Genomic DNA, 27,992 nt, shown 5'->3' with positions numbered 1-27,992 from the left:
CCTTGATGAATATTTCTATTTGGCAATCGCATCAAAGAACCATGAGATTTCTGCTCTTGTGTGTCACTCTTTCTACTTGTTCTACACTTTACATTATCTCCACGAGAGAAGACTCTATCTATATATGTATATATAAATGTGTATATAAATTCATAATGCCATGAACTCCGCATTGAATATTGCTCATAAGATGAATAATTGGAAATTACATCCATTCAAAAAAAAGTGGAGGTTTCATAAGTTAAATACGCTCGCATATCTAAGGTGAGTCTCATAAATAATGGATTTATTCCACTCTCTGGCTCTTTGAACGCGATGAATCGATCGTGCCGCAAAACATCCCCCGTCTCGAGCGCGTCGGAAATAGATCGCCGGCCGATTTCGATTATTGCAGAAACTCGTCGACTCGACGGTCGTTCTCACCGGTCTCCTCGGTAGTGCAGGACACGGGGTTGCTGCTGACACCCTCGCCCGCCCTGGTGTACGCCAACACCTGCACCGTGTAGTTGGTGTACGGGCTGAGCGCGTGCAGCACTGTGATTAGTGTATGACTGATCTTCGTCTCTCTGCCGGCTTGCGACTCCGAAGCTGCGCCGCTCGCCGCCTCATACAGTAGCTTGTACCCCTGAACGACCCCGTGAACTTTGTCGGAAGGTGGCGGTTTCCAGGTCACCTGGATGTTCTGGCCAGTCAGTGCGGTGCAGGCTACATTCTGCGGTGGCGCACTTGGAACTATGTCAAATCGTACCCCGTAAATCGCTTGTAGCGCCGTTGCTCCCCCTCGTGCCGACAAAAACGCGATCTCCTCGGCGGAATTTATATAGCTGATAGCACGGCCCGCCACGATACGCGGCCGGCTCGTTGCGAATTTACACGTCAGATCACATTAAAAACTAATACCGTACGGGTGGCCCGGCGATTGACGCGCGCCGAAACCTTGTTTGCTAATTCCTTCGCGAGCTTAACGGCGAAAAACTCGCCGGGCCATTGTTGCCCGGCGAAATAATTGTTGAATTACTGTTAGCCGGTAATGCGACACGCGCAAAAGCCCGCTCTACAAACCGATATTATTACGCGAATTACTGTTACGTTGTCGGACGTATGCATTATAGATTGTGCGACGCGTTTACACAAGCAACATACTGTATGACAAACTTTAAATTATGACATTAATTTGTAATTTGAAACCTGATCTCTCTCATCATTTGTGACTCTCGATTACATTCGGCCGGTAATCAAAATGCAAAGGGGCTGTGTATAGCTCAAAGCACCGCGCGATTGCTTTATTTAACGCGGTGAACATTTTCATTAACTCGACATCCCGCGGACTTGGAGTGAGCGAGGGGGAAAGGGTGAACGTGCGGCCACTTTTCACTCACCGTCCTCGTATGTGTGCGCTATTACCGCCTCGGATCCCGGGCCGTCTCCTTTGCTATTGAACGCTTTCACTACTATGCTATATTTAGTATATTTTCGCAGGCCGGTTAGCCTGTAATCGTGCGAGCCGTCCCCATTTCCTGTGATTCCTACCCGCGTCGTGTTCGTCGATTGATCATCTCCTCTGAAATAAAGCGGCGACTCGTTGAAGCGAGAAGATAACGCCAAGACATTCGACAACGTGACAACCTAGATTACGTCAAGTCGAACGAATGATGTGAGTCGCGAGGAAGGATTATTTCAAGTGATTCCTTCTTCCCGAAAACACGTCTAGGAATTGCCGAAAAGCGACACTTTGGAGTGTCAAATTATACGAGAATGGCGTCGTCGGTATGACGCCTTCTCGTCGCGAAGTTAATAATGTTGGAAAGAAAGAGAAGCATGGACAGCATATATTAAAATGTACAAGGCTATTCTCCTCTTCCCCTTCTTATATATCTTATTACTCAAAAGTTGGCGCTGTCCAAGAACGTGGAGAAATCCTTGGCACGGAAGTCGCGTCGCCAAAGTTTACCGGAAATCGTCTTTACCGTTCGCATTTATTACGTCTCGCCACCCGATTCCGGTATAATGAAGGAGGTAACAGTCTCGAAATTCAATGGCGTATAAGTGTAGAGCTTGGACAAAAAAACATTTAAAGAATTCCATGATGCTCGTCCCAAAACTTGCTCGAAATTGAAATGTGCGGTAAAACATGAATCAATTCCGGTTCGACATAAAATTATATATAGTTATAGCGCACATAATTAACAATCTCCATTATCCTACCTACATTTTGTATTATAATGTCGAATTCGACAACATTCATGCATATATTGCTCGATTGTTTATTTGTATGGCTTCATTCTATTGCTATTGATTTTCCTCTAATCGAACAGAATAGAAGAATTGTTCTTAAATTTCTTCTTTCTTGTGTATACATCACTGAGAGAAATTAATTGAGAGAATTAATTCGACGAGAAATTAACAGACGGATATCTGCGATCAAAATATCGATGAATTTTGTATTCGTTCAAGAAGCATTCGATGAGAAATATCGATTCATAATTATCGGTTCATTCATAATATCGGTTTATTTGATGAAATGCCATTATGATCGTAAGTACTCCATAAAATTTAATCGGATATCCTAATAGGATATAAAAATTCATCGATATTTTTTGATCGCGGAAATATCCATTTGTTAGTTTTTATCGGATAATTTTTCTCAGTGTATATTTTATGAACTTTAAATCGGGACTTTGATACTTTAACACTTTAAAAATTTTACATTTTTGTTGTGAAACAAGATCTGTCAGTTATAGCAAAATGAGATATTTAACGTTTAACAAATTGACATTGCAGATGTCAAGAAAATCCCCGAGTAGAAATTGAACCTCGTCGGTGTCTAGCTACGAGATAGTAAATTTCTGTCTTCTGACTTCACTGCTAGTAATGTAATGCTAACACGGAGAAAACACTAAGGATGTCACTCACGTAAATATGGTTGTCACGTACAACAAAATATTAACGTTATTAATGTTATCTTTCGCCCATGCATACAAAGTGGTGTAGTAAACATAATATTCTGGAAGCGGTATACAGGTCTTCTTTGCTGCCTGTTCATATATGTTGAGTGATACTCCCAGTACACTACATTTAGATATAAGTTATATACTAACCGAGCATATTACGTATCTCTTATAAGAACTTTTGTGACTGCGAGAACTAGATGAACGGCTAACAATAGCAACTTTTCACGCAATATCTGTGTAACTTGAAGTGTCGGTTTTTCTCTCCATAGAAAATGTCAATGTACATTCTGTCAAAAAAGTATCGGGAATTGTCGATTTAAACCGCCCGCGCTAGTCGAAGGTATAAAATTTTTTTTTCCCAGGTTGGTACAACTGTCCTTAATTATGATGCCAAGTTAGAGTGGAATCTGTCAACCAGTGTGTTTACAATAGCTGGTTAAGTCAGTCGATGTCAGTAGTGCGTGCCGATTTTTACAATGAGTGAAAATATTGAACAAAGAATTTGTCTCAAATTTTGTGTTGCGAACGAAATTTCGTGTGCTGATGCATTGAAGATGTTGCAGAAGGCTTATGGTGATTCAACACTATCAAAAACCCGTGCATATGAGTGGTACAAAGCCTTCAAGGAGGGTCGAAAAGTCGTCGAAGACTTGCTTCGTTCTGGACGCCCGTCGACAAGTTTGACCGAAGATAACATCGAAAAAGTGAAGGAAATTGTACTCGAAAACCGTCATTCTAGCTTAAGAGAGGTAGCACACGAACTTAACATGTCCCATGAGTCCGTTCGTTCGATTTTGGTCGATAATTCGGGCGTGAGACGCGTCGCCGCAAGACTCGTTCCAAAAGACCTGAATGCGCCGTCTCACCGAACTACGATTGTGACTGATTTTCTCGCTAAAAACTCAACAAATGTACTTGAATAACCACCGTATTCACCAGATTTGGCATCGTGTGACTTCTTCCTCTTCCCAAAACTGAAATTGCCACTCCGGGCTACCCGTTTTGAGTCGATTGAAGCCATCAAACAAAAATCGGCGCGTGAACTGGAGGCCATCCCGAAAAGCGCTTATAAGAAATGTTTCGAAGATTGGAAAAAACGATGGCATACGTGCGTTGCTTCAAATGGAGCCTACTTTGAAGACGACTTAATAAATTTTGATGAATAAATGAAATATGTGTGTTTTATTTAACAATTCTCCGTACTTTTTTGACAGAATGTAATAATTTTCTATGTCTCTTAAGAGCTCGATAAATAAATTAGCTGATGTGATTACATAAAACGAAATCATAATCTTAAAATGAAAAACAACCTATTTTTTTAAGTAGTTACTGACTACTAATAAAACGCTGAATTCGGTATTTTGAGATTTTTGTAAAATTAATGTGACCTCAATTTTGATTTGCTACCTAATCTTAAAATATCAATTAGCTGGGTGATATATTTTAGACAGTTACTCTATCACACTTGATATGCAATGATTGGATAACTACAAAATCGATTTTATATTTCAATAAATAATCAATCAATAACGAATCGATAACATGCTATTAATTCAGTCTGCACTAGCTAGCTACTGGCTTTTAATTCAGGCAGCGGCTAATTACATTTCTACTCGAGTATACATTATTTGTTTTGCTTTCAATTCTTCTCAGATTCTGTCAAATAAAATCGAATTTGCACATGCAGGAATAAAATTCTTCCGCGCGTTATGAGAATAAAATTCTGCGCTGTTTCTCGAGAGAAGAACGACTCATGGCGAGGTAGCCACTGCACGTTCCTCTTGCGAGATTTTGCACAACTGTTACTTGATATATCGTCGTCGTGTCACTATTACTTTCCCCGAAGATCAATATCAATTTGTCACATGCCTCTCAAATGGCTCGACCTGTGGGGATTCGCGCGAGCACGAGCGCGCGCGCGCGCGCTATTTAGCGAGCCGATCGCGACCATCACCGTGCGGCAAGTTCGGCTCGATGATGGACGCTAAATGCTGCAAACTGCGCGGCTCGTGAGCGGTAAGCAGATAACGATACCCGAGATTGGTGTAGCCGATGGTGTATCCGAGTAGTTCGCCGTTCCACAGGGATCGATCCGGCGGTTGCCACGTGATCTTGAGCTGCTGCGGGCCCAGGGGTTCCACCGAGACGTGCCTAGGCGGTCCTCCGGGCACTTCGCCCTCCGTTTGCACCTGTTTCGAAAATTCCGAAACGCCCCGGTACACGTGAAAAGAGAACAACCCGCCTGTTGGCGCGTTATTACGCGAATGGCTCGTGTGACAGAATGAATCTTTCTTTTCTTTCTCTTTTTCGATCATGCTTTGTGCGTGTGTATTATATATGCGTGCGCGTGCGTGCGTGCGTGTGTATGTATGTACGTATGTGTGTGTGTGAGTGTATGTATACATGTGAGTGTGTACATGTCTCTGTCGTTGATTTTTTCGACAATGTTTGATACTGACATGAAGGATGTCGCTTGGCGCTGATGTTCCAAGATGATTTTCCGCAAGCACTCGAAAGTGGTAGGTAGTCGCGGGTTTTAGGGGCGATACCAGAGCGACCGTGTTGTCTCCGGATACCAGCTTCTGCGTGTTGTGCTCATGCCACACGTCTTTCCAGCAAAAGGCAACAACGCTTAGTACGATCTCTTAAGCGAGTAAACGCGAGTAATCGTGAGTCTCGCGAGGCGAGGTGCATCCGCCCGCGTCTGGCTCACAACACCGCGCGCGAGTTCGCGATCCCACATATCGGACACGGTGGCTAAACGTTATCTCTCGTTAGTTGTCCGTGCATAGGCGCGGTGTGCGTGTGTGTGTGTATGTGTGTGTCGCGCACGGAGATAATACGTAGTCGGCGGCAAACACAACGTCCTCGGATTCATCAAGGAACGCCGGCGACCCGGGGGATCGATGCGTTCCCTCCTTCTCATACGTGACGAGCGAGCAAATCGATCAAGCGAATGGACACTTTAATGGGGAATGATACCGACGCGCGAGTCAAACCCGTGTGCGAACGCCCGCGCGCGCGAGGCAATAAATGGCATTAAATATCAAACGTAGACAGTAGAATATGTGTGCATGCCGCGTGCCAACGCTCGCAGTTGGAAAATTAATTCGAAACTATCAGTTGCAGTGCAAGCGCGGTTTCACGCGCAGATTATCCCTCTGGTTTTAATTCGCGGAGTATGGGAGAGCCAGAGAGAGAGAGAGAGAGAGAGAGCGAGAGAGAATGTTGCAACTTCGAAGGGCTAGTACGAGTTGATAGACATAAAATAATTCGCGCGCGACACGCGCCGATATAGTGGAGCGCGTTCGTTGAGTGATCATACGGATAAATGTGACGAGTATGCGGATCTCTGTACGCGTGTGTGATCGTACCCACGGAAATCTCGATCCTCGCGAGACTCGATTCCGGTAAGAGCGATAATAATTCTCGACGGTGCTTGCCTCAAGAACATGTTTTATGCGCGTTAACACCACGACGCTTCCATGCCTCTTCGTGCGTTAAGTTCGATAATTTAACACCGGCGGGAGAGACTCGAGTCGATTAGGCGTAAATGAGGACATCCAAAGTTAACGAGCGGCCAGGGCGCGGGGCGTTTCAAAGAGAAGTTTGTGGCATGAAAATAGAGTGAGCGAGAGGGGGTGGTCGGTAGCCGGGGGAGGTGTAACACAAAGACGAAAGAGAGAAAGAGAGAGGGGAGTAGGGGCGCTTGGGAGAGGGAGGAAGGGGGAGAAGTTTAGAAGATTCGTAAACGACTTTACAGAAAACTTGGAGTTAGCTGTCGTAATGAAAACCGCTAACTAACCAAGATGCCAGGTATATATTGGCGCTTGAGGAAATAGAGTTTCCCTTATATCTCGGTGAAATAATCGACACGATCGTTTTAACTGCAAACCGGTAATTATAATTAACACCGGTCTTCGTCTGTTTGACAAAGAATCTCGGAAACGCAGAAAACGCGAGAAGAAGGAAGAAAGGAAAGAAAGAAGGAAGGCAGGAAGAAAGGACGAAAGGAAGGAAGGAAGAAAAATATATATTATGGGAACTACAAACTCGAAATCCAGAAACCGGAGGCGCAGTTATAAACACGATTAAATCATTAACAGAACGAGTCGCGCAAAAATACCTCGCGTAAGACGCGGTGCCGGGAAGATCGACGAGGCGACGTAAAAGTGACGGCAGCTGCGTCCGGCTTCGCTACTAAACGAGATTAATCAGCGGGAAATGTAAATCGCTCGGCCCTCTCGGACGCAGACGCGTGGAAGAACATCAAAGAGTGAAATCGCTTCTGCACTGCGGCCGCGTGCACGTATTATACGATGAGCAGGAATCGCAAATGAATTCGCGACATTGTTGTGTACGAAATCAACTCTGCGAGCGCGCGAGGACAGTTTGCGAGGGACGCGGCGATGTAATTACCATTGCTTCTGACAGCCGCAGCTCATGCGACAGACTGCGTCGCGTTACATTGCGCGCGTGCATCTTCGCGCGACGCTGCAGAATGGCGCATCACCGAGGAAAATATTCTCTCAGTCCGCATTCGCGGACACGGGGTCACTCTACGTACAGATGAAACATTTTCGTTAAATGTGCCAGCATTTTTCATCCGCCAAATGACGATAACGCGCGCGAGCGCGCGCGCATATCTGCCGACGCATGTAACAATTATACAAATTATCTGATTTATCCTCTCGCAAATTATCCCCCCTGTTTTCCTGCCGGTCCATTTTTTTCGGTGCCTTTACGTGAGCATTATTGGAATTTCATATGTTGCAGTCGCACACGTCGATTTATCGGTATCTCTCGGTTAATTAGTTGCTAAAGAACGGCGAGAGAGAAAGAGAGAGAGAGATATATGTGCGCCCGTGATTTGTCGATACTCGCGAGCCGCGTGCAAACTCTCTGTCGAGTTCGCAGCTTTTCTGTGCCAAAAACGGATTTTTCTACACGTACTACGTCTGCGTCTTGATGCGCCTCCTTCGAAATCGTTACTTCGCGGTTAATTAGTTTCTACACTGAGAAAAGAGTCTCGGTTATCGGAGCAAAAGCACGTTTACCGTTCGATGGTCGTCAGAGAAGCAGGTCGGACAGTTACCGTTGCAAATCACCCTTCATCATTTGTCATTCTAACAAATGCGCTTGCCCGAGATACAAATCACACTTGTTCTCGTCTGTTTAGATCAGGTTAGTCATGTATCCGTTACAGAAACGTTCCTTAGAGCAGCAAATTGAAAGTAACGAATCATTTGTCCCCACTACGTAGTAATTTGCTGCCCCACGTGAATCGGCGAATTCACGGTTGCGGATGTTGGTATTTTGTTAAATTGGCAAAACTTTTTCACGGTGCAGAGAACGACGGTGTGTGCGCGTAATTTGTCGATACTCGCGAACCGCGAACTGCCTTTATCGACTTTGCAGCTTTTCTAGGCCAAAGCGGATTTTTTACACGCGTTCTACTTGGCGCGCTCTCTCTTCCTTCGAAATTGTTGTATACCTGGACACGTATCAAACATCGAGATATCAAATATTCTGTCAGACAAATTCTCTCCATCGAAGAGAGAGAGAGAGAGAGAGAGAGAGGGAGGGAAAGAGAGAAAGAGAGTCGGATACGCGCGCATTCTACGATAAAATGATTACTCGTTAATGAGATACATTATATGTTATGCTATTCGCGCTAATTGGATCTGGAACGTTTCGACATACGTTCGTTTAAATATCGGTTGATGCCAGGTGATCTCGCCCGCGATGTGGCAAGGCGGAACGACGAGGCCCGGTAAAAGCCGCGCGAAATAAATCCAAAACGAACTTTAAACGAACAGCGGGACATGGAGGCAACGTCGAAGGATAAATGATTAATGATCCTCCGATAAAAGCCGCGGCGCGGTGGGCGCTACGCCCGGATGATGCTCCCAGGGTGAGGCCGCCGGGGAGGAGGAGGAGGAGGAGGGGGAGAGGAGAGAAGACATCGTAGTGTTAACTCTAACGTCCGATATGATATCACGCGGATGATAGAAAATGCGGCGCAAAGCGCGCTGTGAATACACATATACGCATAATGACGATGGATCGTAAATGTAAATGGGGCGCAGTGTTACGTACATCCCCGTAAACAACGACATCTCCTTGCCGGCTCAGGATTATCATCATTCGAGAGCGCAGGTACGGGGTAAAAAAAAGAGAGAAAACTCATCTGGTATTACTTCACCGCCGATACGCGGGGCTATAACGCGATATTTACATCGGCCGTTGGAATTTACGGGCGCGCCGACAGGGTAAATAGAATATTATACACACGCGCGCCCGGCGTTTTTAATTTCTCCCGTGTATTTGCGCGTATCCTCATTCCGACCGTCGGTCGAAACAAATCGAAACATATGGGAAAATTTTAGATTTGAAAAATGCCGAAAGAGATGTGTATCTCCCTCTTGGTCCCCTCTGCGGGTTATATGACGCGTTCACTGCCACATCGTCCGTACAGAAATGGGTCTTCCGCGTTTTCCTCAAAAATATAAAACTCGCGTCGAGATGATTTTATATTTTTCACTTATCTTAAATATATATATATATGTGTGTGTGTGTGTATGTGTATATATGTGCTATGTAAACGTAGATAACGTGAATTACAAATAAATTTATTATGTATACGCGCGTACGAAATGACTCCCGAGAAAATGCAGATATCGTATACCCCTCGGCCGCGCGGAAGAATATCGTCACAGTCGCCACGTCAGCGATTCGAGAAAATCGATATCTGGAATTTCAGGCGCTCTTAAAAATGCAGAACTCGGAGCTATCTCCGCTATTTTTGTTCCGATTATTCATACTTTAGCGTTACGTCGATCCCGTCTGGCGCGGCCAGCGGAACAGCGGGAATACTTCAGCGCGGATGTAACGCGGAAATGAATTTTGCTCCGGGATGACGACTCGCGAGGCACGATCGACGTGACAGTGAACACGCCGATAGTCGACGCATATACGGCCGTTGGCAGAGAACGATCCTCGTCGGGCGCGGACAGAGAGACGGGCGTACACACGGGCCGGGATGTTCTCGACTCATCTCGAGTTTGAACACTTCCGTGCACGTACCACGCACCCGTGCTAAAGCGGAAAAGGAGACGGGGGAGTGTTACCTTGCGCCTCCTTGTACTGCACGATGTAGTTGGCGATGGGCGAGCTGGTGTGGCTCGAGTCGCGATCGCTCGCCGGCGACGACCAGGCCAACAGGATCGAACGGCTGCCCTGCTCGGCCACGTGCAGATTGCGAGGGAAATCGGGCGGCTCCTGCACGAGCAGATGGATCGTCGCCTTGGCGTGGCCGTAGGCGTTCGCGGCGACGCAGACGTAGTCGCCGCGGTCCATGTGGCTCGCCTGAACGATCCGCAACTCGGTGGTGAAGCGGCCCGACGTGTCCGCCGTATTGTCCACCGCGTACCTGGACGAACCCAAGAGAGGCGGTCTGGTTGATCGATACCGTTTCAGCCCGCTAAAGCAGCGGTAAAGTTTGCATTAAGCACGAGATCATATATAAATCGCATCGCCAACGATCTCGAGTGCAAGAGTGCAGCCGGGAATACGTGTCATCCAGTATTAAAGACCGAGGGACACCAAAAGTGGATCGAGACGCATGGAGACGCGCTGGGTACGTAATTCATAAAAGCCCTCCGGCAAACAAAATCGCATTCGTGAAAGCTGGGAATTTCAATTCATACTGCATGCAAGATAGTCTGAGAGCCGGACTAAGTATCCGCGTGAGCTAAGTCTCTGTTAAGTCCGCAATTTGCGAGACCCTTTATCGCGAGAGAGAGAGAGAGAGAGAGAGAGAGAGAGAGAGAGAGAGAGAAAGAGAGAGAGAGATACGTAATAATAATAATAATCTATCTATCTAAGGTACACCGGGGACACAATTTATAATAGCCACTTTAACTGCGAGATCGTATTTGAAGTGGACCGAGTTAGCAATTCGTGAGGTCGTTAAGTGCGCTTTCGTAGTTAAAGCGGATCGTACGCTCGAGCGGCTCCGCGCTTGATTCGCTCTCGTTACGAATCCTTCGTGGATTAATGCGCAGAAATAACGGCGGCATCTAAGCAGTGCTCGCACACGTCCGCGTGTGCATATGCGCCTGTCGTCCCGGCGATGCCTGTGAGGCCCCGCGCGAGACGCGCATAATTAATTTCGATACGAACCTAACGTCGTAATTAGGATCGATCTTGCTGTCACGAGCACGCCAGCTAAGATCAAGCGGCGCGTCTCCCTCGGCCTCGCAGCGCAATACCACGCTCTCTCCTCTTCGCACTGACTCCTGCCTTGTCCGTACTGTCACCTGGGGGCCGGCTGTAGTGAGAATTTTTCATCAGAACCTTATTGCGAGAATCTCGCCTAGGACGCGAAATAAGGAGACGAAACGAATTCTGTCCTCGCGACTCGCCGGGACGGCGAGAGTCCCTCTCGACGACGACGACGACGACAACGACAACAACGGCGAACGGAGGGAGGAACGATTTAACTTTCTTAACGCGAAATCTCCCGCTCTTTCCGCGTTCATTTTACAGAATTACGCGCTTTGTTGCACGCGCCATTGAGTTTTTTGGCCGAAAAAAAGGAAGATCAATTATCGCCGTACCGATGATACCTGGAACAAGCGCGCGCGTGAGTGTGTGTGTGTGTGGACATAAGCATGCACGCAACTACACACACACACACACACACGTCGCAGAGAGAGAGACAGAGAGAGAGAGATGCCTTCATCCAGTGATGCGAAGCAATTATCCAGTGACGAATATTGTAGTAATGCTATTGAATTTCTGGCGGACATACCGTGCAAATTCAAATTAACAAATTTATTAAATTCATGACTGTCGCATCACGTTTCACCGCCTGTATTTATATATACTGTATGCAATAACGATAATAAATTTCTGCCTCGCGAGCGCACTCTCTTATCCCTCGCTCGTCTTCCTATTAATACGTCAAAGATGCCGAGTGGCAAATGAATCAATAATTGGCCAGTAACTGACCAGAAACTCTGATGCTAGTCTGCTAATTTCTAACCAATGTCGATTTTACATTACAAAATGCTGTAAAATTCAAAAGATTTTATTACTCAATAGGCAATATAAAGTATAAGCCGCGTTTCAGAAGAAACAATCTTTTCACGCGTGGAAACTCATTCATTATTGAGATAGTTGTAGCTTTATTTTTAATCGTCATTTTTCCTTAGCTCGTTTCTGGCTAGCATTTTCTTAGCCAGTTTCTGAACAGCCACACGAAGAGAACTTTACGAGCAGAAGTAAAAATTACTATAGGGTTTTGTGACCGAGGAAAAGATCAACATTCTGCAATAATTCACTATTCTTTCATTTCGCCTATGCTTCTTATATTTCAGAAACTGAAATATGATATGAAAACACTCGCAATGTTTCCAGCGAAATTTAATACGTTCCTTGGCAAGATAAACCTTACTGTGGCAGAGTCTATTCCTGTACTACTAAAAGCATGGTAAAATTGAAAAGAGTTTGTATGAAAACGACAAAACTGTAAGTTTCTCTCCGTGTGTGCTATGTAAGAAAAATTCCGCGCAAAAACTGGCGAGTCTCTGGTTAGCGATCAGTCTTTCCCGGAGATTTTTCTACGCGGGATAATATCGACGTGCTCGGGAAGACATCGACGTGCCGCGCCATGAGGACATTTTTTTCGTCGACGTATTCGTTTTTCGCACTCGCGACGCGACGCGCGACGCCGAAGCTTCCTTCGATCAGCGGAGATAAATTCCGATCCGGCGCAACCCGAATCCCAGACATCCGCCAGGACACTAGCAGCTCGGATCCAGACGCCGGTAACTCGAGGTTACGTGAATATTTTACCATGAACCGTTAGCCGAATGAGCTTGCTGAGGCCGGGCCCGATGCCGTTGCTCGCCTGGCATATATAGAATCCGGCATGATCTCGCGATACCCGCGGGATCACCAAAGATCCATTTCTCGCCACTCCGGTGCCTTCCGTGCCACCGTATCCGAGCTCCCTATACCCGGAGTCACCCGGAGTTTCACCTAAATGCACGAGGATACATACATCTTTATGTCTTCGCATAATAGGCACGTCCAAGAAAATTATTGTCTGCATTTTACGAGCCCTGCGAGGACCCGCGTTCGAGTTCCGTGCGCAGGCTAAAAATTCAAATTCGGCACATAATACTCTCACACATCGCTCTAACGAGCGCTGTGTACGTGCACGTGATTTAGTCGCCGAAAATAAGCTTTCGTAACGTCGCCGAAAATAAGCTTTCGTAACGTTTTCGAGATACAAATAGAACCGCGATCGATTATATGGCGTAAATTATAAACGTTCCAATTAGTGAATCTTATCGTGAAAATAAATTGATTAATAATATACGTGTTAAAAAAGTTAAGGCTTTGCTATCTCCGCGTAGAAAGTCAAAGTTGACGGTGGCGCCTAGTAGTGTCGAGAACACGAAATAACCGTGTGAGCATAGCTGATTGGCTAACACTAGGTCAGGGTCACGCTAGGCCTTGATTGACATTTCGGAAAAATAATTGCATTTTATCGCGTTATTTTGCAGTTTCTCCGTGAACTGTGTATATTATCGTGATCCTCATAGCTGTGAAATATGCAGCAAATTCAGTGATACTGATGATAAATTGTGAGAATCGAGAAATTAATGTTCATTAAATTTATGTTTACACAAGCTAGTATCTCAGCTTTCAAACCACCGTGACAGCCGAAAAATGTACTATTATTTCAGGAATTATTTTACGATGCTACGTGATATATCAGCCAGATATTTGAGTTTGTTGCACTTTTCACAAGTTTCAAAATTAGGAAAATATTTGATTCTTCAGAGAAAGGTCAAAAATAAAGCAATAAAACATAATTATTTTTCGGTATGTCATTTCTCGCTTCTGACGTCATCAATCCAATATGGCCGCCCCAGAAATAGCAGAGCCTTAAGTAAATTTTGTTGAAAAGCTTGAATATTTCGGATATTAGTTGTGTTATATTTTTCTGATTTGTCGGAAGATTCTACTTTATTCATAATGTTTTCTCAAAAGTGATGTACCATTTAGTGACACGACAGTTTAGTTTCGTCCCAATTGGTGACATAAAGTAAATGTGCTAATTAGATCGAATAATCTCTCATCGTCAAAATAAAGAAATATATAGATTGATTAATAAAAATATGACAAGAGTAATTATTATATTCGGATATTACAAGTCGGCACAGTATCATGAATGCATTACTAACCTATCGCTGACTTAAACATGGCGGTTTATGGGCAATCCATATTGGAGAGAGCCATCGTATTGCGCACGTATTGCACTTTTTCTTCTGTGTGAAAATATAGAAACTGGCGCTAGATGAAGTTAAATCAAACAGACTTATTGTACACAAAAGAAAAAAGATAAATAGGTTTGGTGGTAAAATTGCCTCGCTTGGTAAATAGCTAAAAACATATGTTTCTCGTATTCTAAACTTCCTTTTACTAATAAAAATCTCTAAAAGTGGCTTGTAACTAATCAGAAAACTTAGAAACTATTTTTATAGATATTTTTATTAATGAAGAGTTTAGAATACAGAGCAAAGCATAAATAGAATATACACTTAAGTTAACATTTTTAGCTATGATGTAACCAATCAATCACTCAGATAAAAACAGCATGTCAACCAAATATATCTATCTATCTTTTAGATCTGTTTTTGTTTGCCCCAATTCTCGATGGCTCTCTCTAGTATATAGAACTAACTGGGATTAATGGCTTACATTTGTATTATTTAATAAATTCTGGAGGTCAGCTATTAATGCTATTTTTTAATTCTACAAAAAACAAAATTTACAAATTACATGTTATTTTCATTCAGTTTATATTTATTCAGGCTTATTCAGGTCACTAATAAATGTTCTAGTGTCGATTAAAGACATATATGAATTAACTACGAAAATTGCACTCCATAAAATGTAAAATATTACATGTTTTTTTTTCAAATAAATACGGAGCCGTATTAACTGATTCATTAAAAAGAAGAAACAATGCTGTCACTAACTGGGACACTCTCGCCTTACGTTCCTTGAGCGAACAATACACGAGCCTTATTCTAGGGCTAATTTCAGATAAACTTTGCCTTAATGCAAGGCACCTTGCAAACTTTGGAAACTTTAACAACTGCGAAAAGTATGAAAAAATATTGTCTTACTCGGCGAAATGTGTGTGCGAACGTCCATTACCGCGCGTCCCGTACACAAACTTAAATTGCGCGAGGCGGCGCGGGAGAAAATTTCGTAAATGCTAAAATGTCTGAATGCACGGGCCGTACGAGCGATTCCGTGATGTAACGCGCTGAAAGCTAAATACGAGCACGCGGAGCGCATATTTGCGAACGCCTTTTCCCGCGTAGACTTTACTCGCTTATTCTATCTTTTCATAAATAAACGGCGGAAAGGATGGGAAATGCACCAAAGTATATAGCATCTCCATGTACCTGCAAACGGTAACGGTTTACTTCGCGAGAACTCTTCCAATCCCTCCCCTCCCATCCCCGCCCACCTGCTCTTCCCACCTCCTTCTTCTCCTCCTGCTCCTACGAGGCAAGGTAAACCGAACACTTTGAAAGCGTTGCTTTTGAGTAATCAGTCTTTTCGCGCAATTCCCGCGAGAAATTATATTTTGTCAAAACTTATGGTAGCCGCGCGATGCTTAAGAGCATTCCCGACCGAGCGAGAATTACATTCATCCGGTCCAACGGCGAACGGACTTTCATACGTTACATCCCGTTCTATACTTATTCGCCCGTAATACGAGTCGCAGCGGGACGTCTTCCTCCGGCGCGCGACGTACCTTCCTTTTTTCGCGCTCGACGTTGATATCTGCATGGCGCTGCATCGCTCGACAGCGGATCAATGGTTCCCGACGTGCCTCCCGATATATGGTGAAAGATGAAAAACATAAATATACACGCGAAATCTGCTGTTTTTCCGCGGTAACTTCGGGCGACTATGTTTGCGCGAGCAGCGAGGAGAAGTTGAAGGATTAATATTTGAGCGGTATATAAAACAGCTCGCGCGCAACGGTCTATCGAAGAAAAATAACGTGGAAACGCTGTCGAGCGTTTTGTGCCTCTCGATATATATTTTTGCGGGCGAGGCGCGAGATTTGTCGTTAACAGGCCGCGAAGACACGTGTCGTCGATAAGCGGAAACGGAAGCGTCGACGTTATAACGCGGCAGGGATGTTCGCGTAACACGATTGCGCAACCAGCTCGAGCGTTTTGCGAATAAGCACGGTCGCGCGCCTGTTTGCTGCAGTTAATTAAAATCAACCAAAGTATTCCGGAACATGATAACAATCTCATCACTTTGATGTAACTGCATCGCGCCGAGACATACGAGGCGCTTTTTTGTAATCCAACGCAGCCCCATGGGCGGGGGATGATTGGCTGCGAAAAATAAAATCGGAATAAACGGCGAAAAATGCAGTTCGCGGTAAAGCGAAGTCGGAATTGCAGAGGGGAATGGAGGGAGAGAGAAAAGAATGAAATTCCCCTCGCAAAGTGCGCTGCGTCGAGTACACGATCAGCGAATTGATGAAACTAATTACACGTCTCTATCGTCAGAGGGTAAGAGCTTATTTCTGACTGCGCGCGCGATCCGTCGAGACTGGCGATTCAGCGAAATTTGTGATTGATTACTGCTCCCCCGCGCGTCCTTCTTCCCGCCGTCGATGAGCCCCGCCGCGTCGCGACTTAATGAAAATTACGCAACGCCCGCAAACAAAGTTCTCGCACAATCAGCGTAAAAGCGCGGGACAGCGTTTGTTGGAAGATGTAGTAACAATCGCGAACTTGATGACGCTACATTCGCGGGTCGGTACGAAGTGAGGTGATACTAAACTGCATCTTATTATCTTAATTCTTACGCCAACAACTAGGATTCGCTGTACGACACGTAACACATAAATGCACACAGTTGCGACGTTGATTATTGAAAAAATGAAAGCGCAACGGTTCAACTGTTTGCCCACGAAATGTCAGGACGGAAAAGAGAAGGAGAGAGAGTATCAAGCTTCTATATGTTTACAAAGATCAGTTGCGATTGAACGCTCCTATTTCTCGTCGTATGCCGAGGATGTAATACATCCCTAGGTAATGCCAGCAAGGAGTGAGAGAAATATATAGATACATAGAGAGATAGATAGATAGAGAGAGAGAGAGAGAGAGAGAGAGAGAGAGAGAGAGAGAGAGAAGGGTCGGGTTTCCTCGCCAGGATCCCACCTTTAAGGAGTCGTGACTTACCGATAGATTGCTTCCAAGTCACAGTCGGAATGGGGAATCCTTCGGCCTGACAGGCGATGGAGACGCCGTGACCTACAACCGCGTTCTGGTCGATAGGTTCCACGGTCCACTTCGGAGGTACTAAAAATACGAACCGATTGGCTTAAAATCTTCCAGTCGCGCGAATTCGTATCCGTCAGAATCTTACTCGACGCCTCCTCGTTTCCGTCGTCGCTCGTCCCGTTTCACGGCAGCTCGGAATGACTGCCTCGAAATTACACTACCGGCGGCGCGCAGTTACGTCAGTGTCGAAGATATACAACGCCGTTAAATAATCAGTATCGATCATCGGGGACAGTGTCTGTGTGTCACGATTATATGTGTGTGTGTGTGCGCGCGCGCGCGCGAATATCGCGAGAATTTCCCAAATTTAATCCAGCGCGCCGTATACAATAATGAACTTGAGAGATTGTCGGCTCGAATGTGCGGTGCGAATGTGCGTAACCTTCGCGTTAACACGAATTTATCGCGGATTCCTTTCAATTTTATCTGAAATATCGGGGACAATGCTCTGCGGCCGATTCAGCCCCCAAACACCGCAATTCTACCTCATTTCCTCTGGACGATATTTCGCGTAAAAACCATCGAGCGATATCGATTTTCACTTTATGGTCCAGTCGTGATTTTATCTTTTATCTGTCTGCTGTAAAAATGTATGATGTGACAGGTTATTTACTTGAACAGTCATACGCTACACGTACGTTGACCAGAAATTCGATCAATAGTTCACTACGGCTCGAGCGACGATGGACACCAGCGGCGATGGATAAATCAATGTTTCTCTCTAGTATCGATAATTGTATATGTAACGCATGCATCTTTATTTTTTTCTTTCTCTCAGCTATACGAATGGTTTGTATACTTACGCGATTACTCGCTGAAAAATTGCAATAATGTTACACGCTACGAAAAACTCATGAACGCTACGGCTAAATTACTTGAATTGACGATGTCATGTATATGTATGTAAATATATATGGAAAACAAACGAGAGAACGGATCTTCCCGTATGTACTCAACTACACTGTTAATTTCGTCAATACTCCAGGCATTGTTAAACGTCAAGGAAATATAATAATTCGACGAGAAGAATGTCAGAAACGAAAAGAATAACGTGCACATTGTTCCTTTTCTTCTTTACTTTTATTCTTTACTCGTGACAGTGAGAAATTATTCGGGTTAAAGAAAAACGCACGCGTAAATGATGAATAGAACATACAAGAAGAAAAATATACATGTGAAAGGAGAAGAGAAACGTATCCCAACTGAAAAATCGTCCGTTCAGTTACGTGTGAGTATAGTTAGTTACCAATCAAACTGCAAATATGTCGAAAAAGAGTATAATATACACATAACAGTACGAATATTGGAACGTAATGTCATGCAAGAATGCAAGATCGTCATTATCATAAAGAACGTAACAACGCAAGCAACATTCCAAGTAAATAGAGAGCCGTATAAAAGATCGATGTAATAGAGAATGCTTTCCAGACAACTGACAACGACGCAAACGATACCGTGACATATTGTACCGTGATACAAAAAAATGGAGAGAGAGACACGTAGTATAATATAAGGAGGTATCACTTTTACATTCTTCCATCGTCATTCCAAGTCGCTTTCGTAAAAAGGGAAATTGTAACCAGAGAAACGTTAACTACGCGAATGCATGCTTCACACCCGTCATAGACAATCGTTGCATTTGCATTAGCACAACGTCTCGAATATATCAACACGCTACGGATACTCTACCTAGTGTACATTCGCGAAATGTCCTCTCAAAAATCTCAACACGTGAAATACTTCTACGAACTGGAATCGTAATTTCGAGGCCTACGTCAATTTCAGCTGCGATGCTGCTCAATGGCGAAAACGTATAATACGAGAAGAGCACGACAAAGAGGAAGTCGGTGCATCTTTATAAGCCTTACCGGCACGTCGAATCAACGACTCTGGAATCGGCTGCGTACGCTGAATAACTCTGTTCATCGAGAGTCGTCGATATCTCGCACGTTAAAAATTCGCGACAAAACGAACAGAATCGATGACCTGACCAAATATGAACGATCTTTCAAAAAACATAATAATAATAAGAAAAAACAAAAGAAACATAAAGAATGGAAATTGACGAGCATGCACAGAAGTAAAGTCGGCGATACATCTCTCGTGTGCACGATTCCGTGTGTCATCTCTCGAAGCGTCTTACACTTGTCTGCGTGCCACGCGCTTCCTCGATTTACAACGGCAAATGAAAGTTCCATCATCCTTCGGGGACGAACGAAATAAATCGGGATATGGCGGCACCGTGCCAGGTATTGCTCTAAATGTAGCGCGACACGGCAATTTTGAAATCGAACTTACCGGTCTGTATACCGTTTTTCGCCCTTCTCTGACGCGTTCACGTGCTAAAAATATCTTTCCAGCAGTGAATGAGGACAAGTTAATGGGTATTTTCGCCGAACTGCTTCCTTTGAATTCAATGTCTCACACGCGGACAGTAGTACGGCCAGATACAAGCGGTACGCTCGAACGCAAGTAGTACTACCCGAGCGTAATAAGTACGGCCAAGCGTAATAAGCGAAGTGAACGACCGCGTGATCGAGCGGTCACGTGTGAGCTCAGCTGAGTCCCATTCTTAGAACATGTATACATGGAGGGGGAATGCTGGCACGAAAGTGTGTCCAAAATGTGTGCGAAAGAGAAAGCTATATCCTATTCGTCCTCTGTGCGCATGCGTTGAAGTTGACAGGTTAGGTTAGGTTATAAAGTTGACAGGAGATAAAAGTTATTTATTTTCTCCTCATAGAGCTCTGAGAATTTTTTCAGAATTTTGTATTAACTTTCTAGTACTTCAAGAAAATGCAAGAACGCAAGAAAATGTAATATCAAAAAGTTAATACAAAATTCTGAAAAAATTCTCCGAGCTTTATGAGAAGAAAATAAACAATTTTTATCTCTTGCTATTTTTCGTATTTTTTAATGTTGATAGAATTCAAGTAAAAAAATATTGAAACTAATAATTTTGTAGCCCAGCAACAATTGACCCATTTTGGCGCATGCGCAAAGGATGAATGTAAGAATAGAAATGTATACCTTTCTCTCTAGCACATATTTTGGACACACTTCTGGTCTACAAGAGTAATACGCAATTCCTCCTCCATATATACATGCTCTAAGGTCCCATTCTACAACAAGTGTCTTAAACACTCTGATTGGTTGGCTCTTACGTTCACAATTACGCTTACGCAATTTTAGAATGGCTTTTAGAGAAATCATATCGATTCTAAGCCTCAAGTCTTAAGCTTTAATTCCGGTCTACAACAGGTGATTTAAGCCCTAAGTCTTGAGAAATTGACTAATCACAGTCATGTCAAATATGAGAATAATCGACTATGGCGTGGGGATAGGACCGCGTTTCAACGTAACGCGTGACATAACGCGGCTGAGACGCAACCAGTGAGCGCCATTGACTCCACTTCGACAGCAACGAACTGATTGAAAACGTGGCTCGATACAATGGCTCTTATTCTGAACTCCCTTTTATCGATAAAAATGTCTTTAAATATGACTTATAAGCCTCCTGATCGGCTTACAAGAACATTTAGAGGCACGTTTAGAGAGAGAAAGAGAGACACTCTCTTATATACGAAAGAAAATTCAGAAGGATCAATATCGATATCTTTCCGTATCTAAGTAGTTATGATGACTTAAACTGATATCGGAAACTTCTATGCTTCTTATATATAGAATAATTTTCCAAAATGAAAATTAATTAGATTATCGCTCAAGATGTAATTATATTATGTCAGCAATACTCAACTGTTTTCAGGTCACACGGAAAATTTAGAGATGAAATTTAAAATGGAAATTCTAGAAGCTCAGCTGTGATTAATAATATTATAATGTTACTGTGATGCACCAGAAGCATAAATTAAATCGAAAGACCTAAAAAGAAGAAAAATATTATTTAAAGCTCTTTTTCAGTTCCAATATCTCTGGAAATTAATATAACTTCATAGAATTATACAGAAAAAGCTTAAAAATAAACTTCGCGTAAGTTATTGATGTTCTACACGCTCTGTGAAATTCTCTGATCATTGTACAGGATATATAATCGTACAAAAAGCTTGGCTTAATAAGAAAGAAGATATTTAAAAAATAATTCATTTGTTGACCTGGCTCAGGATATTATCATTTGTGCTTTTGCATATATATCCTATTAATTATTTAAATTCTATCTACAATTTCGAAATATCTCATATAAATTATATCGTCCATTGCTGACACTGCAAAATATCGATGACGCGTTTTCAAATACAGGGATTGAGGCCAAACATAAGTGGTACTCCCGCAAATGTAAACGGCATACGATATAGTGCCACATAGCAACCACATAGTGACGACTAAAAGTAACGCAAACGCGAAAAATATCGGCATGTATAATATCGCATTGAAATGCAGAATAGCTGCGTACTGATCGTAAGCCGCGGAGGGGAAAGAGAGTGCAGCGCTACACTCGCGGTACTGCACTCCATGATGAATACAAAGCGAAGTTGAAAGCGCATTACCTTCCATTTGGCCAGAGCGCGGCCAAACATCGCGAGAGGTTGACTTTTTACGAAGGTCCCGTAATGTAACCGCGGTGTTTTCGAAGGACGGTACGTACACGTATAATGACTGCAAGGACGCAATTGTCCTGCGTTTTTTACGTATAAATTACAGCAAGATATGCCCGCCGCGCTTTACAAAGGGCAGCCGCGGCATTTTAAGGTCTTACTCGTGTCGTTCATTATTTTATCTCGAGTTTATGAAAAAAGTACCACAGTCGCGCTGCGTCCAATTAAACCATTAAATTTAAATCGTTGAATTTCGCCTTCTCATTTAACGACTGTAAAGCGATATCCAATTACCGATCCTATTACTCGCTTCTTTGATATTTATTTTTGAAAAACTGCCGTTCTATGCATTCGTCTTCCAATTTCTTATGCGCATAAAGTCCTTCTTTCGCCCACTTTGCGGAAGGTTAAAGGATCGTATATCCCCCTTTGAGAAAATTCCTTTGCGCGAACGCGAGCGCACGACAGTCGCGCCGGAAAATCTTTAATGGCTTTCAGATGTCGAAAGCCTAGCGATCATGTCGTATTTTATACGCATTAGGAGCAGTCACCGTTATCGATCGAGTGTGGCTGAGTCGAAATTTTGGTTCTGCATTAATCTCGCAAATACTATCGAAGGATCAATAGAGATTCGTGAGATATAACAGGCTGTACAAGCTATAAATAGTTGTACACTCCACTTCCTCCAAGAGAAACATCTATTCAAGAACTACTTTGTATTCGATTATCTCAATACCCCTCGTATTGCAATCTTTATTTTTCATTTCAATGAACAATGCATTGCTCATGTGACTGCAGATGGCACAAGTGCGAGATGAGCCATTATTAAACAATTAATATGATTAGTGACAAACTTTCTGATTCAATCTCTTTGTTATAATTTTTTTATCGACGTTGATAACTTAATATTCGAATGAAGTGAGGAACAAAGAATAAGGACAAAAATAGCAATATAAATGTTAACAATAATTTTGAACAACTTGAATTCGGTAATAAGACTAAAGATAAAGAAAACGACGCAGGTAGAGTTCAAGATTAAATTCACGTTTCACGGAGTATCATTAAAAAAACAATTTCTCAGCACGAAAATACTGATATATATATAATAAGAAGTAAGTTAAGATCTTTGATTCAGAGCACAATTTGAAATTTATATTCACAAACTATTATTAAGTTGTTTGAACAGATATTTTAATTTATTGAATAAAATGATTATTCCAAATTAATGTATAACTGGAAGTTCGTGAAAACGATCATTTAAGATTCCTGACGTGTAATTATTATCAAACCATAAATACTGGATTATATTCCCAGTTAGATCCCAGATTAGATTCCAAAATCAAAATATTTCCGTGCTTTTTCAGTGCATTTAGTTTCGATGAGTTCATTAAATGTCTATTAAAATCCGAAATATTCCGTATAATGAATGATTTTACACACCTGGAGTCTAATAATATATCGCTGCCAGCGTTCTGTATCCTCCCGCCCTGTGGCTTCCTAATCCAGTATCCTACTTGTGGCTGCTTTGCTGAGTACAGGACACACATTGACACTGACACTCGCGTGGGATACGATTCGGTCGAAGAAACGCATATTAACTGACGCGATATAGCGACGAGAACCCGATTAAATATCTCAAGAGTCAATAAAATGTTTCAATCACCCGACAGGAATTTTAAATAACTCACTAATACAAACACTTCGCGTCGCGATATGTGCGTTGTTCGACGGCTCCAGACGTAATAACACACGGACAATACAGCCAAGTGCCTTCGCGACCTGCGAAACCAAAACAATAGGCAAAAAGAGTAAACGTATCCCCTCCCATTCGTCTCGCCCGGGGATCGAGAAATCACAACAATCAACGTTCTCAAAACACTCCGAACGTACACTACAAACAATGAGATTGAATTGTTAAATTATCAAGACGATTACATGCGACAGGTGCCGCTTGCAATAGTTGACAAGCATTACTAGTTAACGTATTACTAGTTAACGACTAATTAACGCGACGTTTTCGATCGATTCATATTTTCGTGTGTATTATTAAGGGTCTCAGATTACGAAGACAACCAAGAGCTGATTCCAGGACGGAATACAGGACGCAGGATGCAGCCGGTAGTCGGCTAAGAAGCTTACAATCTTTTCCTTTTTACCTGTTTGAATCTTTAAGTCCTATTAATATGTTCAACGTCAACGGAAAATAATAATAAAGAGACTCTGAGAGAAGAACAAGTTTGTTATTTGATTGATCTATTTATCTATTAATGTCTATTAGATTATTTAATATTTTTATTAATTGTAAAATATTCTATCTACAGTTGAGAGTAAGTGATGCAATTAATAGCTTCCTAATTAAATAAGCATTTATATAATATTATATATATACCTTGAGATTCTCCACTTTCAAGTTTAATGAAATTTGCAGGATCAATATAGAACCAGAATTTCGACTCGGAATATGGAAGTTATAGAGAATCTTTTGATGTTCACCTCTCCGTTTCGTTGAAAATCTGGAGAGACCGCGATGATGAAAATAAATGAAACATATATTTCATTAGGAGCGTAATTCGGCGAAACCCATTAACAATTAATCCTCAAAATAGATATCACGCTATGTCCGATTTTCCGTCTGCTTGATTGCTATCCTGACTTTCTAGATTAACTAAACGACTAGATTCGGTAAAGCTAATTATAATTGTGAGATCTCCCATTCCTCATGTTCCTATTCTGAAATGGATATCGACGAAAATGTCGAGATGTTCGACAGTACCGTGACACATACGTTTGTAATACGATATTATAACGCACAGATAGAATTATGTGCGCTGGAGATATATATTTGTAAAATTGAAATGTTTTAATGGAGAGATTATGAAATCAAGAACCTTGAAATAAATAACACTCTTCTTACACTCCGCGAGAAGGAGATAGAGAAATGTATGTGCGTATAATTTCATGGAGCTCGTTAGTTTCAGAAGTGTCTTACGAGCGTCTTAACTTGCACCAAAAAAGAAAAGGGGAGCCGGATAAGAGTTTTCAAGATTTATCAAGCTCACGCTATCAAACGACGAGACTTTTTCTCCAGGATGAGGAGCGGTGTCTCAAATTGGCGAAATCAGACACTAACGTATAAGATTACGATCGGCGAATGGGGACCCGTATCGCGCCGTCCCTTCTCAAGGGACATCATCAACGGCTCAGGAAAAAGTCGGCCGGGTGATAGAGTGAGAGAGTAAGGATAAAAGAGAGAAAGAGAGAGAGAGACAGGAGGATAGAAAAATCGGGAGAGAGAAAAAGAGATAGACACAGAGATGGATTAAATAAAAAAGGTATCGTCTAAACCCTGCACGACATCTCCCCGAATTCCGCGCCATAATACAGATTGTAACACTCGTGTATACACATGTATATATACGTGTACGCGTGTATATACGCATGTATACACGTGTGTGTACGCACAATTTATGCGAGAAGAGGGACACAGAATTGCGAAAAAATAGTGAGTAGAGAGAAGGAAAGATAGAGAGATGAAGATAGATAGAGAGAGAGACAGAGAGACAAAATGAGAGAGAGAGAGAAAGAGAAGGGAAAGATAGAGAGAAAAGGAAGGTGGTTATTGCGGACGCATTATGTACATAGTTCTTACGACTACCATGTCAGTTTTCTCAGGACACCAACCAACGACTGAGAGGCTGGTTGAGTGCTCGGCCAGGCCAGCGATGTTGCTGATCTGGCACGTGTAGTTGCCGCTGTGGCTAGCGCTGACGCTATTTATCGCCAGGATGCTGGAAAACGGCGGATAGTCGCTTATCTGTATGCCGTTGCTGGTCTCGACGGCGGCGGCGGTGAACCCGGCACCGGTCTGGACCGACGACACCGATGTACCGTCACTCGGTCTGACCTGAATCGGTTTCTCGTCCATCAACCACGTGATGTTGAACGGCTGGTCACCCTGGCTCGCCGTACACATAAGCTGTGTCCGCATCCCCTCCATCACATCGTGTCCGAAATAAAACGGCGAGATCAGCGGCGGAACTATAAACGTTACGTGTGATGATAATAGTGTATGTTATAGCTCTTCTCTCTAGTGCGCCGGCATTACCGCACCTAAGCACCTTAGTAGCTCGCTAAGACCGATCGAGTTTGCGTCTTTCGGACTTTGATGTACGCACGATTCGCGATTGCGAGACGCAAAGAGGACCTGCGCGTATATGTGTATATATATGTGTGGGCATGTGTGTGTGTGTGTGTGTATGTATGTGTATACGGCTGTGCGCGTATATGTATGCGCATGCTGCTGTATATCACACCGATGAGAGGCGCCCAAGAGGACACCTGCTTTCGTGTCTCCCCCTGTCCCTTGATCACAACGTTAGATCTGGTCGGACAGGGACGGCGCACGCTCGCGTGGTCGCCGTGGTCCATTTTTCCGGTTGTTTGGCAGCAACGACACAGCGGCAGCGGTAGCACGCGTCGGAGAAATCTGCGGCGGAATCGCGGAAGCCCGATAACCGCTCTCCCATTTGTTTCGATCCATTCCGCCGCGTGATTTCCCCCGCAGCAGCAGCAGTACGCCGCGTGCGCTCGCCAGAAGCGCAGGAAGGACAGGTGCGAGGCGCGCCGCGCGCAAAATTGCGACTCGGCCATAAATATCGGGGCGGCGGCGTATAGCGCTGGTATAGCGCGTGCACGCTGTGTAGCTCCGGGAAATGAACATTTACGAGCGAGCATAACTGTTAATGTCGGCCAATGTGTCTTTATGAGGAGACTGGCCGGTGAAGTTAGAAATAAGCTCGTCTCCGGCGAGCACCCCCCTCCCCTGCGTCTTCCGCGCGCACCCCCTTGGCCGCGCCCAGCGGGAAGAAGGGCACAAACTGTGTTTCCGGCGAATGTCGCAGCGAGAAACTTTCGTGGCACTGCCGGCGCAGCCTCCACCTGTGCGTCCTCCACCTCTTCCGCGAGGGCGAATCTCCTTGCGAGACGTAACGCGCGCATCGCGACGGAGTCATTTGTACGCGATCCTGGCCGAGATGCGCCATAACGACCGCTCAACCCGTCAGACAACCTCGCGTTTTCTCCTTCCGTCATCCACGTATCGTGACGTACCCCCCATTCGTTCTCCTTTTCATTTCATTTTCCAGTTGCGTATCGCAGACTTACTTACCGAGCCCTACCGGACAGACAAAATTTCAAGTGCGCAGTCAAAACTATGCGCCGCGGGGGATCTCTGTTCCGAGCGTGTCTTGCAGAGCGACGCGTTTCCATTTCAGGTTCGCGTTGATTCGCGCGCTGCTTTTCTCTTCCCCTCCCGCGTTTTCTTTGAAGCTGCCTGCGCCGATCATCGTCTCCACAGGCCCGCTTTGACACATCGTATCAAAGCTCGCATATGCGAAACGCGTAAGGAACAAACGGAAACCTTGGCCGGAATTGTCAGAGATCTCTCGCGTCGAATATATGCCCGTCTCGTGTACAGATATATCACTACAGTATCTCCATAATAATCGTAACAATATAGTGATGATGAAAACGACGTTACACAAATCATAGATGATATATATACCTCGAGCTTAAACACATCATCATAAAAAACCTTGGCTACATTAATAAAATGATGAGACTTCGTCATTACCGCTCAAAACGTGATACCATACAACACAATGAGTAACAGAGTAAATGAGTCATTCGTAAAATACAAAACGTTTACACGAGTCTCCTACGGGATCGTAGAAATGTCGTTACAGCTATTTTCATGTGCATGTGTGTGTATGTGTGCGTTTATGTGCGCGTTTACGTGTGCATGTGTGTATTTGTGTTTATGTGAGTGTGTGCGCATATGTGTGCGTGCTTATGCAAGTGTGTATGTATATATGTACGTGTGGGTGTGTAAAAGTACTGGGAGCAAGTATAGTAGTGAAATGTAATACTCAGTCAAAAACATTACGTGTCTCTCGGATATCAATGCTGAACGATGCATACACCTGTGCGAATAGGAAAACCAGTACGAACTTGACGATAACTTTACGATCTCGCTGCGACACCGAGATTCGAGTCTTATCGAACGAGAGTCTGTCCCGCGCACC

At 43.7% G+C, this 27,992-nt stretch overlaps 1 protein-coding gene across 10 annotated transcripts in view; it reads right to left on the bottom strand.

Moving 5' to 3' along the window:
- The window catches only part of LOC116840792 (Down syndrome cell adhesion molecule-like protein Dscam2), a 123,635-nt gene that overhangs the window by 9,134 nt on the left and 86,509 nt on the right, over positions 1 to 27,992 (bottom strand). For 5 of the 10 annotated variants that reach the window (XM_032807980.1, XM_032807978.1, XM_032807984.1 and 2 more), the window contains 7 exons: positions 17,255 to 17,374; positions 12,813 to 12,998; positions 11,136 to 11,283; positions 10,082 to 10,434; positions 4,986 to 5,559; positions 1,380 to 1,561; positions 424 to 732 (listed from right to left, as the gene is read on the bottom strand). In XM_032807980.1, the coding sequence (XP_032663871.1) occupies positions 424 to 732; positions 1,380 to 1,561; positions 4,986 to 5,559; positions 10,082 to 10,434; positions 11,136 to 11,283; positions 12,813 to 12,998; positions 17,255 to 17,374 (1,872 nt within the window). Of the gene's footprint in view, positions 1 to 423; positions 733 to 1,379; positions 1,562 to 4,985; positions 5,560 to 10,081; positions 10,435 to 11,135; positions 11,284 to 12,812; positions 12,999 to 17,254; positions 17,375 to 25,590; positions 25,948 to 27,992 lie in introns of all 10 variants that reach the window. The other 5 variants (XM_032807987.1, XM_032807985.1, XM_032807983.1 and 2 more) reach the window with 5 other exon arrangements.

Source organism: Odontomachus brunneus, unplaced genomic scaffold (genome assembly GCF_010583005.1).
Source record: "Odontomachus brunneus isolate Ranch 3 - 2012 unplaced genomic scaffold, Obru_v1 Obru_scaffold_011, whole genome shotgun sequence".
NCBI classification, from domain to species: domain Eukaryota; kingdom Metazoa; phylum Arthropoda; class Insecta; order Hymenoptera; family Formicidae; genus Odontomachus; species Odontomachus brunneus.
Note: the sequence above shows the minus strand (reverse complement) of the source record. Positions and strands in the feature narration are given on the sequence as shown.